This window comes from Chanos chanos, chromosome 5 (genome assembly GCF_902362185.1).
Source record: "Chanos chanos chromosome 5, fChaCha1.1, whole genome shotgun sequence".
Taxonomy (NCBI): domain Eukaryota; kingdom Metazoa; phylum Chordata; class Actinopteri; order Gonorynchiformes; family Chanidae; genus Chanos; species Chanos chanos.
In genome coordinates, this window is record NC_044499.1 from 10,944,057 (window position 1) to 10,962,725 (window position 18,669).

The 18,669-nt window shown below is 46.2% G+C and overlaps 1 protein-coding gene across 1 annotated transcript; it reads right to left on the reverse strand.

Annotated features, from left to right (window-relative positions):
- Positions 1-287: 287 nt before the first annotated feature.
- chd8 (chromodomain helicase DNA binding protein 8) lies at positions 288-17,293 on the reverse strand. The gene is made up of 41 exons (XM_030773793.1): positions 17,261-17,293; positions 16,101-16,394; positions 15,113-15,998; positions 14,894-15,076; positions 14,450-14,728; positions 14,068-14,181; positions 13,338-13,813; positions 13,017-13,131; positions 12,483-12,686; positions 12,131-12,199; positions 11,973-12,028; positions 11,749-11,866; positions 11,414-11,497; positions 11,138-11,275; positions 10,761-10,882; positions 10,270-10,513; positions 9,944-10,120; positions 9,313-9,456; positions 9,104-9,202; positions 8,684-8,843; positions 8,255-8,465; positions 7,869-8,064; positions 7,574-7,744; positions 7,065-7,355; positions 6,648-6,868; positions 6,299-6,501; positions 6,042-6,198; positions 5,833-5,922; positions 5,627-5,730; positions 5,347-5,470; positions 5,156-5,231; positions 4,702-4,982; positions 4,352-4,584; positions 3,428-4,081; positions 2,901-3,016; positions 2,468-2,692; positions 2,249-2,344; positions 1,923-2,033; positions 1,486-1,596; positions 1,046-1,150; positions 288-690 (listed from the first exon to the last, which is right to left on the reverse strand). Exons 3-41 carry the CDS (start codon positions 15,887-15,889, stop codon positions 313-315), a joined length of 7,713 nt encoding a protein of 2,570 aa, XP_030629653.1. The 5' UTR covers positions 15,890-15,998; positions 16,101-16,394; positions 17,261-17,293; the 3' UTR covers positions 288-312.
- Positions 17,294-18,669: the final 1,376 nt, after the last annotated feature.

Here is an 18,669-nt window from a genome sequence, read left to right on the forward strand (position 1 = left end):
GGCTGCATGGGGACATGGGACACAACGAAGAACATACATTTAAATCAACAAAGGGGGACTGAGGGGGTTTGGCTGGGTATGGTGTAAAGAATTCATTACATAACTGAAGGCTATCAAACATACAGTTCATTTTTCAAAAAACTAAAATAAAACAATCCCATAGAAACATCTGAAGGAAAAAAAAAAAAATCCATAATTACGCAATACTTAAAGTAATAACAATAATGATAAAAATAATAAAGGCTGAAAGAATACAATAAAATGAAAGAATGTCATGATTTTCAGGGACTACATCGAATGCGAGAGACTTGGTCAATCCTCTGAGCTTGAAGACGTGTCTGAAGTTTTGGGTGCCATGATGACGTCGTCCAAAATGGCCTCCTGGTCGGAGCTTTCGTATCCGCCCTGTGACAAACTGTCGCCTCCGTCCATTTCCAACGCGCCGGCCTCCATCTTCACGTCAAAGGTAGGTGTCAGGAAGTGGTGAGAGGAAGTGAGGTCGCTGCCGTCCTCCAGGTCTTCGTCCTCCATCATGTAAGCCCCGTCAGATACCAAAGTCTCGCCTTCACCTCCCCCGAGGAGAGGGTCATCAGGCTGGGCTGTGGGGACGGTGAGGTAATGCCGGCTTTTCTTGGGGATTGCAGAGTGCTGGTTCAGGAGTCTGTGATGGAGATGCTCTGGCAAAAAGCCCTGAGACCACAAAAAAAAGAGAGAGAGAGAGGGAGGAGATAACGAACCGCCTTAGTACATTTCAAAATTCAACTGATTTAAAGTAATGTGAATGTACAATAAATTTAAGAGAAGACAACAGGCAAGGGATTTCCCTGCCGCAGTCAGAGAGCCTTTAAATTTGTGGAGAGTTATCTGTGAACGTTAAGGCTCTACTCGGGGGACGGGCAAGTCTCACTCAACTAGACCTGAGAAGAATAATGTGCGGGTGGGATACAGTGCAACTTGGGCTTTTGAAACCAAGGAGGAAACAGGCCAAACACAAGTTCATCCAAGGTTTTTCTTCTGGATAATCATGCATAAAATATGGACCTACCGAGCTGCGAACTGCCTCAGACCAGTCTGGTGCCACAGCGTGGTGTGGGTTCTCCTCCAGGTACTCCTTTAGGTCCTGCAGCAGAGGTCCGTATACTCCTCCAAACTGACAAAGAGCCAAAAAGCGCGAGTATTGAACCAGACAGCACTCCAGTAAGAAGATGACACAGCTCAGAGCACACAGATAAATCAATGATCTTGTATTGTTCAGAACATAGGAGCGCTTCCCATACTAGATCTCTGAGGCTAAATTACCATATATTTTTAAAAACATTCTACAATTGTAATCATCATGTTTTTATTTTTTCCAATTTTTGATTTTAGACAGACAATGTTCAAACAACTGATATCTATAAGTATGGCATGATATTTTGTTACATTCCAAGTCTTTTCAGCTTTATATAAAAAGATTTCCCATGCCCAGATTCTGCTGTCTCTTACCTTTTTGCCTGTTCTCATGTCTATAACTTTCACCCTCTCACTGCCGGTTAGTGCCACACCCTTCTCTGTCCTCTTCCTCCTCCTCTTCCTTTTGGTCCTGTTCACCAGCAGCTGCAGCACAAAAGATGATGTGTGAGACGTGACACATAACTCAAACAATTTGATCTTTCTTTCTCAAAATGGATCGTTAAAATAAGATCTAATTTGAGGTGATTTTCCAAACTTTCAATAAAGTGCCATGAAAGACAGCTCTTGTAAGAATAACGGGAACGAAATATATAAGACTGAAAATCAAAAGATGTTTTTCTTTTAAAGATTATAAACAATCCAGAGGCTGTATGTCCGGGCAGTTTTTCAGTCTGATGACAGAGAAGGTAAAATTGAGTTTGGAGATGATGTATACTAAAAAAAAAATGTATCCTTTAATGTGCCCTTACCTCAAGCATATCCCCTTCTACCTCATAGTCTGGGTTCTCCTTAAGCCAGCTGGGTAAGTCTCTCCTCCGGGGAGCATGGAGCACAGATACACCTGCCTCTCCATCTGCCAGCTGACAAAGACACAACACCGTCTATAACTGTGTCTATATGCACTTTTGTTTCACTTCAGAGACATCCTATAAACCTGTTTAGGAACGCCAGTCGATGCGGTTTACACACACACATGGGTCTGAGGGCATTCATTATGGGCATTCTCTTCATTTATTTCTCTATTCACAGTTCTGTCCCTGTGAGTGTGTTGGTGTGTGACTGAGCAATTATGTACCTCCTGGTCTTTGCGCCTTTTGCGCCCACTTCCTTCTCCTGCTGATCCATTGGGGAGCAGCGCCTGTTTGGAAAATGTCAGCTTCAGCCCCTCCTCCTACGGAGAAAACACAATCAAGAACAGAATGTGAGAGCAAGTGAGACAGAGAGAGAAATAGTGTGGCATGATTTAATGTTGTTCATGGTTTGAATCCTTTCTTAATTCGACTTGCTCTCTCACCTTCAGAAGTTTGACAGTGAACTCAGTATCCTGTCCTTCTCCACTTTCTCCAGCGGCGCTGTTGCCCTTGCGAGCGACCCTGGTGTAGCCCATCTCATTGCCTACGCCCAGCTCATCGGAGGCCGGGTGGAGCTGTGGGTCAGAGATGTATCGCCTCCCTGAAGGCCAGTGCCCCGTCAGGACCAGAGAACACAGGTTGTCCAGTCGGTTTATCAGAACGCGGTCCTAAAGAAAGACAGAACCAATTCAGTTTCAGTTTACACTGGTCCATTCTAAAACCGTCTCTCGCTCGTTCATCATCGTCTTCAATTCACAGAGTTTGCACGCATGCAATCAGGGGTCACTATGCTGTCGGAAGACCGTGGAGCCTTTCTAATCCAGCCGTTTTCAAAGATTTGAGATATGCAGATTTAGCTCTGCGCCCTTTGCTCACCTTCGGCCAGTCCACTCGGAGGGGGTCATTGAGAGATTCAGGCGGAGCACCATCTTGGGAAGGGGTGAAGGAAAGCACGCTGTTCTCTTCATCCATGTCACACATTTTCATAGCTGCTGTAGAGAGAAAGGACAGAAAATAAAGAGGAAAAAAAAAGACTAAATGAGTCACACAGTGCTCCATGTTTATCCTAAGTCAAATCCCCTGACACTCATTCCTTTGTTCCCGGTCCACAAAACAGCGCCGGCTGAGTTCAGGCTAAAGGCTGTTTAAACATGACAGCAGGGTTACTGAACACTGGCCCTCAAACCTGAAGTTTGTTTCATGCCTTTAAATTAGAGACTGACGTCTACCAGGTGTATTTACTCTTCAGTGGATAAATAACACAGTGGTTGCAAAGTACATAAACCACAGTTAGGAGGAACACAGTCACTAGCTATGTAATGAGGGAGATGAGAATAAAACACATTTGCTTTAAAAAAAAAAAAAAAAAAAAAAAAGCCAGTAAGCAAACCAAAGTCTCTCACCCTGCTCTCTCTCTGCATCACTGTCTCCGCTGTCCTCCGAGCTGCCTGATCGACGGGAGGACGTAGACGAGTCCGAGTCCGAGTCTGAGTCAGAGTCAGACGGGCCTTCTCCTCGTTCTCCTCCTTCTTTTCTTCCTCTCCCCCTTGGCCCTCTCCCTCTGCTCTTCTTCCAGCCCCAGCCAGCCTGCCCCCTGCCTTTCCCCTCAGGATGAGACAAGGGTGTGGCTGGCGAGTCCGACTGGCTTAGAGACTCCATCCCGAGCAGGCGGGACTCCTCCTCTAACCCTTCCTCCTTGACGGTGGTCTGCTCCTGTAATTGGCCTCGGGGTTGGGCGGAGGAGGGCTGCGCCTGCTGGTTCTGGAGGTAGTCGAGCCGGGCCTGGCGGAAGGAGAACTGCGGGTCGGAGAAGATGGAGAGCTCTGTGCGGCTAACGCCGTGGCGGGCGGCGCCAAGCAGAAGTTCGTGGTCGTGCTGTGGGCTGCTCCACCAGGTGGGCAGGTCGGAGCTGGGTGGAGCCAGGGGGAGTCGTTCCTGCAGGGCTGGGTGGGGAAGCACACGCTCGCGCAGACGGGACAGGAGGCTGATGCGGTAGAGGGTGCGAGAGGCTCGCTCTTCCGTGATGGGGGCCAGAGTCTGGGACAGCTCCGGGGAGTCTGAGAACAAGAGATGAAGAATTCACATTCACACCAAAGGTTCAGCAGCCGCCACTGTTATTCAACAGCTATTACATTATTTATTAAGGTACCCAACTATATTTCAGTGCAATGATACATCCCGAGGCAACATCCATTATGCATCAGTTTAGTGAATTTTAACAAAGGAACCAACCATGAAAACACAATAATGTTTGAAACTAATGTACTTCCGTCGGTGTCGGACCACTCAGACGGCTGCGGGCTCATCCTTTAACTGTTGAGTCTTACCCTCTCCACGCGCTGGTCGCAGGTGACACACTTTGCGACACATGGCCATGAAGCAGCGGAAGTATCGGGTCAGGCTTTCGTCGGTCTTTTTGTCCAAACGGGCGAAGGTGCGGAATCGACTCCATTCCATTTCGGCCTCTTCTCCCTCAGTAGCACCGGATTCACTCTTTATCCTCTCCACCCCAAACGTGGAAACCACTCGATAAAAATCACACTCCTCTCTTCGCGTCCACCTAGAAAAAAAAATAAATAAAAAATAAGATAATCTCACGTTGAGGGTCAGATCACAGACAGAGAAAGGCGAACGGGACTTTCTTTTGGGGGCACATGCTGGGTTTTTTGACGTGTACCTCTGTTGGCGCTCTTGCCGAGCTATCTCTTTGAGTTTGGTGGCTTGTTCACAGCGCCGACGCCGCCTGTCTCCTTTCTCCGCCGCTTCGATTTTGAGCTGCTCCCTCCGGTAGCTACGCTGGTAGGCTGTGATCAGCCGACGAAGCCGCGCCGTGAGCGACGAGCTCGTCGGCCAATAACAGGTCCCCATCTGCCCTGAAGACGGCCCCTCCGCGGTCACCGGAGCGGAACGATCCTCCACGGAAATTTCGTTTTCATTATCGGGTGTCATAGAGTCACTCTGAGACAATCAGTAAAATATTAAATCTGTTAGTCAGGGCAGGGCATTTTCAGATATCATGGTCTTTTATAGCAAACATTCAATTGTCCTTTTTAAAAAGATATTAAATAGCAGTTAAATGTTACAAATGACTTTCCCCTCATACATACTTACAACAGCACTCCAACACTCACCGCCTCATATAATTCCTTTGTGTGCCTGCTCACTGGTTTAAACTCTGGGTCCTCGGAATACTTATCATAGTCCCCTCTAAGACACAGAGGAAGAGTACAGGCTGTTAGCATCACCTAATAATCAAAATTTGTCTCCATATAACAATTGCCTCTGAGAAAAACTAGTACTTTTTATGTCATTTGGGACTTACCCATCACCCAGTTCTGCATCCGCTGAATGCTGCTCTGCATCTATGGCCTGGTCGTCAGGACGACCGCATCGCTCCAAGAAGCACAGACAAGGATCCGCCCGCATGGTGGAGTACATTTCATATCCTGACGGAGCAAGACGAAGAGCAAGTTTACAACAGACGCATGCAAAAATCAATCGCTCCACAAAGCACAAATTCACAAAATATGCAAATGAATCCGTAAACAACTGTCATCTTTTGTTTGCTTCTGACTGTGCACATGGCTGTAAGGTATCATTACCATGTTTGAACACTCCAATGAGCAGAGAACGGTCAGCATCCGAGTCCCACCAGCCAGACGGCACATCCTGCTGCTCCATCTCAGGCAACCAGATATCAATATCCCTGCAGCAGACAGAGGGCGTGATGCAATTTTAAGCACCTGCACAATTCAGCAAACAGCGCTGGCTTTAGCGTAGTTTCAGTGGTCTGACGGGAAATTGTTACCTGGCGTCAGCTCCGTTTAGAACAGAATCAGCGTGATCACCAATGACTTCCTGTCTCAGATAATACAGCATACGTACTCGTAGCAACACCCTGACAACACAGAGGGAGGGAAAGAGGCGACATTACACATTAATATCACAGTTTGCGTAGAGATGAGCAGCGCGTCTGGACCCTCATGGGGACGCGGGCGGTATGAATTGGACCCTCACTTGTTACACTGGTGTTTTAAGTGCTTGCGGTAACTGTCATCCAGCAGCAGAGAGTCAGGATTGTACTTGCGGATCCACTCCACCTTCTGAACGTCAAAGGAGCTCTGAGCCTTCACCCTCTTTCCCTTTCTGCCACGAGGTACGGGAATGGACAGACCTGGGAACAGACGGTAGGGCTTAAAAATCCATGCACTCCTGATGATAGAAACTGAATATGGTTTGAAGCATGATGGAGAGGAAGTTAGTGCGTTCTTTACCGGAATGGTTGAGGAGGGCGTGCGGAGCTCTGCCGTTTTCCGGAGGTGTGATGAGTTCCCAGATGAAACTCTTGATGTTTTCGTCGCCACGGTAATGTAACAAACAGAAGACCAGGATAACCCTGCAGATGGTCTCCACATCCTTCTCACCGAGGCGACGCTTGCATCGAGCATGGGCCAGGATGTCCCGCCAGCGCCCCCAGCTGGAGAAAAAGAGCAAATATCAAGGGACCTGAGCAGCAACCTTAGAACAAAAACATATTGAAACACACTACAAACGTTTCGTTTTTTTTAACATTTTACCAATCCCAGTCTGTCTGTCTAGCCAATAAAAGAGAAGATGTTGTACCCATAGACCAGGAGATGTTTCTCCACTCTGAAGCAATCCGTGCGCCCGTAGCCGCCACCAGCCTGTCGCTCAGAGCGCCGAGCTGCGCGTGCCTGCCGGGAGTTGACGGGCGGATACTCTTCGTCGCTGTCAAGGTCAGAAAGGTCACCGCCTTCCCCTCGCAGAGAGGAAAACTGACGAGTCTGCTTCCTCACTCTGGGCGTGTCAATCACAAGCGTGTTCTATGGAAGAATAAGAACATGGATGAGAAGAAGAATAAGATAACAGTCAGTGGACTGTCACAGAAATCAGGTAAAAAAAAATGAAGGAACATTCATGAATCAGGCCAACAGTTCAATGTGAAAGCAAAGCTCAGATTACAATAAAATAAAACTGTATCGATTCTCCACAGGAAATGAGAATAAGTTTGAAAATCACCTTTCTGTTGATGCTGTCAAAGTCGATATCAGCTTTCTTGGCCCACTTCTGCCAGAACTCCGGGTCATCCAGTGCAATGTCAGTACGGTTCTCAGATGCTACAAAGCTGGCCTTGGAGAAGGTTGAACCTTTTCCTTCGCTTTCAATGGTGATGGTGGTGGCTCTTCTCTGGAGGATCTGATCAATGTCCTCCTCACAGAAACGGCTTCCCTCGTCATTCTCATCCATTATAGCCGCATAGGCACCTTTCCTCAGCAGATCCTCAATCTCCTTCTTGGAAAACTGCTGGATCTGTGAAAATATGTACTTAAAGCGTTATACAATGTACCCAAGTTTCAGTAAAGTACAGACAGAAATGACTTTCCTGCCAGTTTCCACCAACATTCCAGTTCTTTCCTGCCAGTTTCCACCAACATTCCCGACTTTTCTCAGCGTTTCATCTCTTATCTTTTTCAAACGGCATGTCAAAACAAACTGATTAGAGAAGATGGTTCCCCGTGAGGCCTCACCCCATTGACGTTGCTCTCCTTGTTGCCACTCATACTTTGCAGCACGGCTCTGTCCAGCCCCAGTTTCAGACTGGCTTTGTCTAACATCTCCCTCTCGTAGGAGTTTCTGGTGATGAGACGATACACCTTCACTGCCTTTGATTGGCCAATGCGGTGACAGCGAGCCTGGGCCTGCAGAGGGAGAAGAATGGACATCAGGAAAAGAAGCAAGAAAGGAGGGAACTGGGGAAACGAAAGAGAAAGAGAGGAAAAGAGAGTAGAGTAAAAGAAAAGATGGCCATGTTTTGTCTCTCACCTGGAGGTCGTTTTGAGGGTTCCAGTCAGAGTCAAATATGACACAAGTGTCAGCAGCTGTCAGGTTTATGCCCAGGCCTCCCGCACGGGTGCAGAGCAGGAAGACAAACCGGTCTGAGTCCGGTTTACTGAAGCGGTCAATCGCAGCTTGACGTAGGTTTCCTCTTACTCGACCGTCAATACGCTCATACAGGTATCTACACACACACACAAACATGAAGAACAGACAAACAGAACAGTTACCAGTGCTGCTCTTCCACTGAAACACACCGCTCTCAGTGGGTGCCTTATGATACTGCTATACCTCACTTACAACACAAACGTTATGTTCACCATCGAAAAACATCTTATTTCTTGAAATCGGGGCGTTTCACTCAGACGTCATACCTCTTGTGAATGAGGTAGTCCTCTAAGATGTCCAGACAGCGCACCATCTGGGAAAAGATAAGCACTTTGTGTCCGCCGGCCTTCAGGCGAGGTAAAAGCTTATCCAGCAGGACCAGCTTGCCTGCGGAGCGCACCAGTGCCTGCAGGTGAAAATCTGGAGCTGTGGGGTCATACACTTCCCTTAGCTCTGCTACAATCTTCTCCTCTGCCCCTGCACGTACACACACACACAGAGAGAGAGAGAGAGAGAGATCAGGTTATATGAAGTTAACTTGTAAGTCTAAGATCTTTATTCGTCTCTCCACCACGGTTAAAAACCAAGCACATTCCGTATAAGCGGGTTTATGCTGGAGGTTATGAACTGAACATGCAGACAAACAGACAGTGCTGAAGATGATAGAGGTAGTGTAACGCGGGAGTGTCAGGCACCTGTGATGAGGTACGGATGATTACAGCACTTGCGGAGTTCCATCATGGTGTTGAGGAGATTTGGGACGTTGCTGTTTTGAGACGCGCCCATGCTGAGGAAACTGAAGTTACGCTCCAGGATTGCTCTATAGTACTTCTTCTGCACATCAGTCAACTCCACCTGTTTGACAAAAGGTTTAAAGTATTTACATGAAACATAGCACTAGACTGCTGCACAATGACTTATATGTTAGATTTTTATATCCGTGTGTGTGTGTGTGTTTGGGTGAATGTGTGTGCAATTCTGTATAAATATGTTTACAGTATGGTGTGTTCACAATATAGATAAATGTCTCAGAGCAATACTGAATTACTCATCCCCTTAGTCACCACTTTAATCATCTAAGGAGGCATGTGTTAAGAGAGGAATCCCACACATACTTCAATGATGGTCTCCTGCTTTGGAGCAAGGTTCTTTTCCACATCTTCCTTCAGCCTACGCAGCATCATGGGTTTCAGAATGGCCTGCAGTTTCTGAACCTGGGAGACAGACACAAAAAAAGAAAAAAAAAAGCCATGAGCTACGGTGAGGCGCTGAGTGCGGTGTTTACGGTAACAGAGCCGCTGCACTTGTTTGTGTACACACGTACCTGCTCTTCTGTTTTGAGGTCACCGAACTCGCGCAGAAACTCTGTCTCTGACGGAAACTGAGCCGGCTCGAGGAAGTGCAGCAGACTGAAGAGCTCCTCCACTGTGTTCTGTAGGGGGGTGCCTGTCAGCAGCACCTTATGCTCCTGAGACAGGACAAACCAGAGGGAGAGAGTAAGGAGGAAGAGAGGGGAAGAAAAGAGGGAAGAGAGGTGTGAGGAACAACGCATTAAAATCTTACAGACCTGCACAACAGTACATTACAGTTCACTTCCCCAAGACGACCTTACCCAAGCAACTCCTCATAACGAAACATTCCAGACATGAACCAGGGCAGTAGCATTTACACCAATTTGTTTTTTTTTTTTAAATGTTTAGAGCAGAGGTGTCAAAATCCAGTCCTGGAGAGCCAGGGTCCTGCCGGTTTTTGTTTTCACCTCTTAGGTACCTGTTGATTTTCACCTTGAAAACAGGTGGGCACGCTCTTCAGCCAATCAGAGATCGTATTCAAGTTAGTCGACAAGAAAAAAAAAGCAGGACCGTCGCCCACCAGGACTGGGTTTTGACATCCTCGATTTAGAGTCTCGGAGCAGACTCGGCAAACTTCCGTAATAAACGTAACAAGCCGCTCACCAGGTCCAGCATCTTGAGGCTGTCAAGTAGTTTGCAGTTTCTGTTCTTTAGGCGGTGAGCCTCGTCGATAATCACACAGCGCCAGGAGATCTCCCTCAGCTCAGGACAGTCAGAAAGAACCATCTCGAACGTGGTGATAAGAGCATCAAACTTATAGGCCCCTGGGATCAGGTGTCCCTACACAGAGAGAGAGAGGGCAGGATCACGTTACCATTACACACAGCCATCGGCGAATGCGAAACACGCACATTACAGCATGCAGTAATCCTCAAGCGTGCACACATGCAGACGCACGCACGCGCACACACACACACACACACACACACCTTGTCATCCTTGCAGTACATCTCGTACTGTTGGATCATCTGTCTGCTGGCCAGGCTGCCGTGATAGACAATAGCGTTCATGTCCGTCCAGGTGGAGAATTCTCGCTCCCAGTTAGTGATGGTGGACAGAGGTGCGATGATGAGGAAGGGGCCCTGAACTCCGGCAGCAAACACTTCAGACAGAAGAGCGATGGACTGGATGGTCTTCCCCAGACCCATCTCATCCGCCAGGATACAGTTCTGCCTGCGAGGTGAACCATGGAAGAGGAAGCACACGTAAGTTCAAACCAAACAGGTAACTGTACATGCAATTGCATGTTTGAAGTTAGGGGACTGTCGGTTTTCACGAGCAGCGTCACACGACCTTTGCCAGTCCGACTGATTAAAATTTGTAAAATATCAACCGAGTATCAAATTTTAATCGATGAACTATTCCTGTATGTAGCTTTGTCTATCCCTTGTTATCTGGGTCAGACCTGTCCCACACTTACCTGTTGTACCAGTTGAAGAGGAGCCAGTTCACCCCCTCGAGCTGGTACTCTCTGAGGGTGTTTCCACTCTTGTATTCTCTGGACTCCTCCAGCTTTTTCCAGGCACTCGCAGGCGGCCGTGGCTAAGGCGAAAACAGAGAACTGGCATTCAAAAATAACTCATGCTGAATGGACAGGTTATAAAAAGAAAAAAAAAAAAAAAAGACTAAATGTCAGCTTTTTTTTGGGGGGGTTAGATAAAACACTGGCGGTTATGAAGGAACGTATCTGTAAAAGCCTCTGTCTTCACATTGGGCAGATCAGAGAACGTTCACGACAGCAAATATTGCCGACAGATTCGGCCTGTTCTCCTAGACGGATGTGAGACAAGCGCTCACCGTTCGTTTGAGCCGTGCCTGACGCGACTCAATCTTTTTGTACTCTTCAATCTTGCCCTCGTCGATGTCTTCTTTCAGCTCCCAGGTGGCATCTTCATAAGGCAGAGAGCACCACTTCACCAGGTAATACACCACCGGCTGTGAATGTGACAGACGGCAGGAACATTCAACACACGCGCACTGTTTTCAAGCAGGCATCAGATTTAGGTTGGATGACAATCATATGAAAACCAGAGTGTGAAAATGGAAAGCAGCTGCAGTCATCTTATTCCTCACCTCTCCGTTGTCTTTGTCAACACTGTGTGACTCATCTAGGATGCGGTCCACCTCCACATAGTCTGGGTTAAATGGCTCCTCATCCTGAAGGTCACAGAAGGTCAGAGGATTTAAGAGGAGTTACTCATTTCTCCTGACCAACAACTTTAACTCATGGAAAGCCTGGAAGAAGCTACAGTCTCAATTGCTATCGCCATTTACTGAAAACAAAACCAAAGTTTTGAACGCCTATTTAAGAAATGACTAAAGCGGCTGAAAAAAAAAAAATCAGGAAAAACTGTATTTGACTCTGTATCAATTGTATTTATTTGTGCTTGTGTGCATCCTACTCCCACCTCCTGGAAAAGATTTCTCATCTGTGCGTGTTTGGTCTTGAATCTCTTCAGTTTCTGATGGATCCTCTTATCTCTCTCCAGCTGTTCCAGAGTGGCCCACTCACAGTGCATATAGGAACTAAAAAAAAAATTTAAAAAATAACAAACAGATACATTACGCATGTACCTTCACACCCAACACAAGTATAAATTAAATTAAACCGAACGAAAAGCTCAATACGTACTAATTTTTGTACTTGACAAAGAACTCCTCCACATTGACAAGCTGTCCTGGCGACACCTGGGTCAGAGAGAAGAACATGGTTAGAAGCAAGACTCTTTAAAAACAGACACGGTGAAAACACAAGTTAAGTCTGTGGGATGTTTCTGCACAGATATTCACCTCCTTCTTGGTCAGTCTCATTGCCAAAACTTTATCCACGATCGCAGCATCTTCCTCGCTTGGGTTTTCCTGAGAGACAGTCAAGAAGAACTCAGGATGAATCCAGCATAACAGAAAACTTGAGTATAAATCAGGATGGATTATTCCCCACTTCCCCATTTTCAGTCATATTAAACCTTCCACATGTTTGCTTTATTCGCATTACTGTAGCAAAAGTACATATAGTAGAGACTGGATGCTCTGAATAGCACAGGTGACCCAATTAAGTCTGGTGAAAATGGTTGCTACAAAAGAGAAAAAAAAAAAAACAAAACAAAACAGAGTGGGTCCTGTTCTCTTTTTGCTGACTTACCACAAAGAACTGCATGCTGGGCAGGCCGTCGGCATCGAGCTCCTGCTGAAGCTGCATGTCGATGGAACGTCCATGTCCCGGGGTCGAGATGGACGGTGTGGTGACGTCAACGTCCTCATCCATCTCGTCCTCGTCATCGGTGATTTTGATGTCCAGGTCTTCCGTGTACTTCTTCCTCTTCACCTGACGATTAGAGCGCCTCATCTGCCGGGGCGACACAATTAGAACAAAGTCAATGTCACAGTGCCACCGTGACCCCCACACCCTCGTGGACCAGACAAAACGTGTAAACCTTTTTCGAAGAGTGATGGAGCACTGCTACAACACGGCACAATCTAATCTCACTGCAGCAGTTTCACCAGAGGCATCATTCTGATGTTATCTGTTGTGTGTTGGGTCACTTGATCTAATGTTGTAATGATGAATAATGTAATGTGGTGCTGAAACAGAGCTGCTGATGTCACGGCAGTTAAATGCCCAGTTAAGAGAGGAGGTACCAAAGTTCTCATAGAAGGTTTTAAGAGCGTGTCTCACCTGGGACATGTCCTCCTCCAAAGTACGCGGGGAGGCCGGGGGGCTGAGCTCCCCATCAGAATGGTCAGATGATGCGTTTCTCTTCCTCTTCTTCCCACCAACTGGAGTTATGGTACTGAAGGCAGGCATAGGAAGAGAGGGAGGGAAACAGATTAAGAGAGAGATATAAAAGAGGTATCACAGATTTATCACAGGAAGTGATAAATGGGGAGAAAAACATTAAAATTGAAAACTAAGTCCGCCCGAGCTATACTGCACATGACGTTTCAGGCACTGTTCATTGTAGGATCATACTTGTCTATACATACAAAATGAACTTACTTGGGCTTTGTTTTGCCTTTACTCTTACTGCTTCCACTTGCGATGCTGACAGCACTGGTCGTCGCCTTGGCTTTCCCCTTCTTGTCACCGCCAGCCACTCCCTTCCCTCCTGTCACTGGAGTAGCTGGGCTCTTCTTCTTACTTCCTCCTCCCTTCTTCTTGGCCCCAGCAGCACCTGCAGCACCCTCCACGTCTGCGGAGGTCTCCCCGGCGGGCAGCTCGTCCTGGTTGAGCACGCGAGGAATGTTCCTCTCGCCCCGTGCTTTGGCTCGCGCGATGGCCTCCGCCACGATGCGGTTCGCTTTCTCTTGCTTGCACAAAGTCTCCACCCGTCGCAGCGGCTCCTGAGCTTTGGCCAAGCGCACACCCGGAGACGCCACCGTGGTGGTGGTGGCCACAGCAGCGTTACCAGCAGCTGAAGTATTGATGACTTTCACCACAGAGACAGCGCCTCCCGTACTAGAGGCAGCACTTGTCTGAACAAAGAAAAAGAGAATCAACTTATAGCGCTTGACAGATTTTGAAATAGCTGCACACTGCTGTACAACCAGAAAAGATAGAAACAGATGATAGACCAGACCAGGCAAGACAGCATAAGGACTCTTCAAATTGAAACAAGGTCGCTCTTCTAGTCCTCTTAAGTGCAAAACCTAAGCTATGCTGTAAATATGTGTTTTTGTCATGTAACTCCTTGAGTAAGCTCTATGGTGCTGCTGAGATGTGCTCCTACCTGTGGTTGGAGCAGCAGTTTGAGAGGCACTGCTAGTCTTTGTCCTCCCTGGCCTTGAGAGATTTGCACCACCTGTGGACTACCAGTGTTGGGTGCTCCTGACACCAGCTGAAACTGAGGACATTATAAAACAATTAAATAAGTGCTAGGGAAGAAGTGGAGTTCAGCTTCATAGTGTTAAAGTGATTGACAGTCTGCTCATGACAAACTTTCTTCTCATTGCTACTGTGTGCACTTCCCAAATGAATCATTATATTACATTCAAAAAAATGAAATATGAACATGTAAAGAGCACATGAAATGTCATTCTTATAGAGTATGAGATCTGAGGGCCAAAAAGCTTGTATTTTTCTTACAGAGCATGGATTGCTCTCACACTAACCTTGGCCCCCTGTTGGTTGGGTTGCTGTTGAACTTGTAACTGGATGGTCAGTACTTTTGGCTGTGTCCCCGTTTGTCCTGCACGAGCCTGGGTAAGAGCTGCCAACTGGCCTCCCTGCAGCACAAGCTTCCCTGGAAGAGACCCCAAAACCAGCCTGGGCTGCTGGCCTTGTTGCCCTGCTGCTGCAGCAGCTGTGCCCCCTACTGTTACTGTCCCGGCCTGAGCTGCCCCGCCCTGAGTCGGCTGCTGAAGCACCAGGGTGATCCTCTTAGCCTCACCCTGAGAGTAGAGCAACAACAACAAAAAAAAAATGATACAAACCAAACACATAACACAAAGACAGAAGAAGTATGGATAAGATGTGCAAATATTTTCTGCCAACAGACAAACAATCAGAAAAAGTCCATTCATTCTTACAATAACTCATTCAAAAACAGAACTCACCTGTTGAGGAACTGTTGAGAGAGTAACTCCTTGTGGTCGGACCGCCGTTGTCGTCCCAGCTGAGGTAGCAACCTGCGCCTGTGCCGGTGTCTGCACTGGCGCCTGCAGTGATACCTGCGTCTGAGGCTGCATCTGGACCTGTGTCTGCACTTGTGCCGGTTGTGCTTGTGTCTGGAGCTGCACCTGTTGTACCTGGGTCTGTGTCTGAGTCAGCTGAGCCTGTGCAGGTATCTGCACCTGCACAGGCTGCGTCTGCACCTGTGACTGCGTCTGGGGCACAGAGGTCAGCAGAACCTGCTTCAAAGGTCCGTTCGGCGTCTGCACCAATCTCTGGACCCCAGTTCCAACTTTCACTTGTCCCTGTCCGGGGGACGCCGCATTTAAGACAGTTCCTCCAGAAACGATAGACATACCAGGTCTGAGAGGGGTTCCAGTCAAAACCCTAGCGATAGTAACCTTCCCTGTGGGAGAGCCAGTTGCTCCAGCAACTCCCTGCAGCACCTGGGCCTGACCTTGCGGGCCCTTCAAAATGACAATTTTAGGGGCTGTCTGTCCAGCTGCCTGCTGAGTAACCGCAGCAAGCTGCTGTGGTTGTAGCTGCTGTGTGGTAACTTGAGAGCCAGAAACAGGAACGGCAAGGGGGGAACTAAGTAGGACAGTGGCCGCACCACTGCTGTGTGTCTGAGGCACTGCCTGGACAGAGACTGGGGCCGGAGCTACAGAGGCAGCTGGAGTGACTGTGACCTGCATGGGCTGCTGAGTTTGGGAAGTCTGTGTGGGAACAGGGACCGCGGGGAGCGCCGCTGAGGCAGTGTCAGTGAGGACTGGGATGCTGGCCTCTGGCGTTGGATCTGAGGGAGGGTCCACCTGGCCCAAGGCCAACTTCAAAGCTTCCTCAACTGGGTCTGAGGAGCCCTGAGAAAAGGCATCCTCTGGGAGGGCATCCAGGTTAAACAGTGGCGTGTCATCGAAAAGGTCCATGATGGGGTCTGCCATCTTGTCAGACGACTGTAAAGAGGAATGCTAACAACTAGTCCAATCTGATGAGTTTCACAGATGTCCAACAAAATCTTAAGCTGAGTCCACTCACGAGTAGAGAAACAGTCTATAGGAAACAAGAAGAAAGAACAGGATAGTAAATTTTCGATTACAAGCAAGGCTATGTAATCTATAACATACTAAATGATTTATTTAGTCATATACTCACAGAGTGATAATTTCAGAGTTCCCTGCCAAGCACTCACGTTCCCAAGGTACCGTCTGATCCTAATAAGACTGTTTATTCTCTGATTCAGTGACGAAAGAACAGATGGGAACAGGAGAGGCTGAAGCTGTGTGTGTGAAATGTGACTTATTGAGATAAAGGAGAGGAGAGGGTCTACTTGCTCAGTCTCCCTGATTCTTCACCCTCTTCCTCTCCTTTAATTTCAGTGCCAAAGTCTTGCTTCTCTGGATGAAGTGAGGTCTAAGACGCTCATCCACAAAAACACACTCTGATGCCCTAGAAAAAAAAAAAAAAGAAAATGGATTTAACGAGAATCTTAACTTGGACATGAATCCTATCACTTACTAAAATTAAGATTTTTTTTTCTGATCAGAGCAGCTCAACGGAACGATGAACAGACAGTGATGCAATTACAAACAAATTATAAGTAGTACAGCAACTACGACTGAAAACAAGAGAATACTCCTATTGCTTTTTTCAACCCAAGTCAGTATACATTTTACGATCAAATCAAGGTTAAAATCATTCGAAACCGTGGGACTGAATGAGTGTAAGAAGACGAGTTGGACCGCATCAAAAACATACCCTACATTCATTAAAAAGCGACAACGTGCCACTTTGTTGAATGAAACCATATATGATTATCTGTATTAAAGCCCAAATGACTTTTAAAAACCATGTGGGGATTACAGTAACGTGGGTGATATCCATTTAATAGTTTGCAGATGATGACTAGCAATCAAGGATAACATTCTTGGTACAAGTAGGTTTGCTAAAAACGCAAGACGCACAACCCATCAATGTGAACGTTAGCGTTTTCCACACTCATGCAACTACCTACAAGAAATGGTTGCTACTTCATCAAAGTAGATGGATATAAATCGTTATATCAACACTCCATCATTAATTACATAGTTACCACTCTCTCGTTCGGGCTCTCTTTCAATCCCCCTCATCAACAAACCGGACCAAACCAAAGGCAACGTGCTACAAAAACCATAGCATGTCTACGTACAGACATGGGTAAGGCCGCAAAGCAGTTTCGATTGTTCGGGGTCGTTTTTTCTGGGAAATAACCACAAATAACGCTACAATCCACTGTCCCAACTTTCTCAGTTATAAATTCTGGGTGCTAAATTTACCTTTGCATCGACACACATGGCTTTCTCCGTCTCACAACACTGTACGATTACAGGAAACGGCCAGCGTAGAGCAGGAACTAACATTCTTGCCAACATCAGTGTCGAAAGCATTTCCACCGAGTCCCATCCGCTTGATTATCATTGGTCCAATTTTTCACAGCATGGAATTCTCGGCAGTATCATTGGTGGAAATATTTGTCCATCAGCATGGTGTGCGGAATTACTGGGCGGGAGACGTTAATGGAGATCCGTCGAAAGGTTAGTTTGGTTGACGTCGCAATAAATGCGGCCTACTTAGCCATCTAGAATTTAAACGGAAAGAGCAACCAGATATCATAATAAAGCAATAATGGGCGTAAACTTTAATACGTGCGTATAGAATTTTTGCCGATGAATAGCATTTTTAACACCGCACAAATATTTAATTAATGTATTATATGTCAGCTTGGCTGTCTTGACATTTACTGTTTATTGATATTCTATTTGCAGGACATTTGATGATAGTTATTGTTAAAGGTGCAAAGACTGAAGTGTTTGTGTTTTAAATACAAATTGACAACGGCATAATGTTTGGTACGTATGTTAACAGAGGAAGTGCTTCTGTCTTTTTATGAGAAATATATCCTTTATTTGTTGTTTCGGTAATGTTACTGATCAGTGAGTCGTTTGGTTATTTAAATGCAGCTTGGCCCAAGAAAAAGTATTCCCTTTCTTTACACAACATGACAGATAATTTGATTTCTCTGAACACTATAAACCAAGCAGTTAAAAAAGACATTAATAAGTTGTGAAATCTTGTCCAGTTTTTATTTTCTTTTATGTAATGTATGTTGTTTGTTTGTTTGTTTGTTTGTTTGTTTATTCAAACATTATGATTGTTAGAACAGATGCAGATACATTACTCACACATAATTAAAGACTCGTATGTCACTGGATACTCTGTTTATTCCTAATCATTTATCATACAGTAGTTGCTTTACCTCTTATGGTTTGTTTGTTTCATAAAGGAAATTTTTCTATAATTAATTATTTTGAGGTGTTTAAGATTCAAATGTGGCACCTACAAGCCATCATGTTTTGTGTGTTCTCCATGTGCAATTAGCCTATTTTCTCTCTCTCTCTCAGTTCCACACAAGCCTGTGTCCTTCTTGTTTAGGGCATCAATAAGAAAACAGCCATTGCATATTTATGTGCCTTATTTATTGTACTGAATGTTTCCTTGGTTTGAAACTCATAATTGTAACCCACTTATAATTCAGCTATGCAGCTATGGTCCTATGAAACAGGAGAGTAACTGCTGATAGGCTGTGAAATGAAGGAATCCTATTTGTTCTGGAAACTGCTTTACTATTTACTACTGTGAAATCTGTTAGTTAGCACAGTAATGAGTAGGGCACAACTAATTACAT

Bases quoted from the DNA above. Each gene is read 5' to 3' on its own strand.
- chd8 (XM_030773793.1), bottom strand. From the start codon at position 15,889: ATGGCAGACCCCATCATGGACCTTTTCGATGACACGCCACTGTTTAAC. The intron at 13,814-14,067 runs GTAGGAGCACAT...TTCTTTGTTCAG, and splicing joins AACTGCTGCTCCAACCACAG to ACAAGTGCTGCCTCTAGTAC. The intron at 12,687-13,016 runs GTGAGACACGCT...TCGCCCCGGCAG, and splicing joins TGGAGGAGGACATGTCCCAG to ATGAGGCGCTCTAATCGTCA.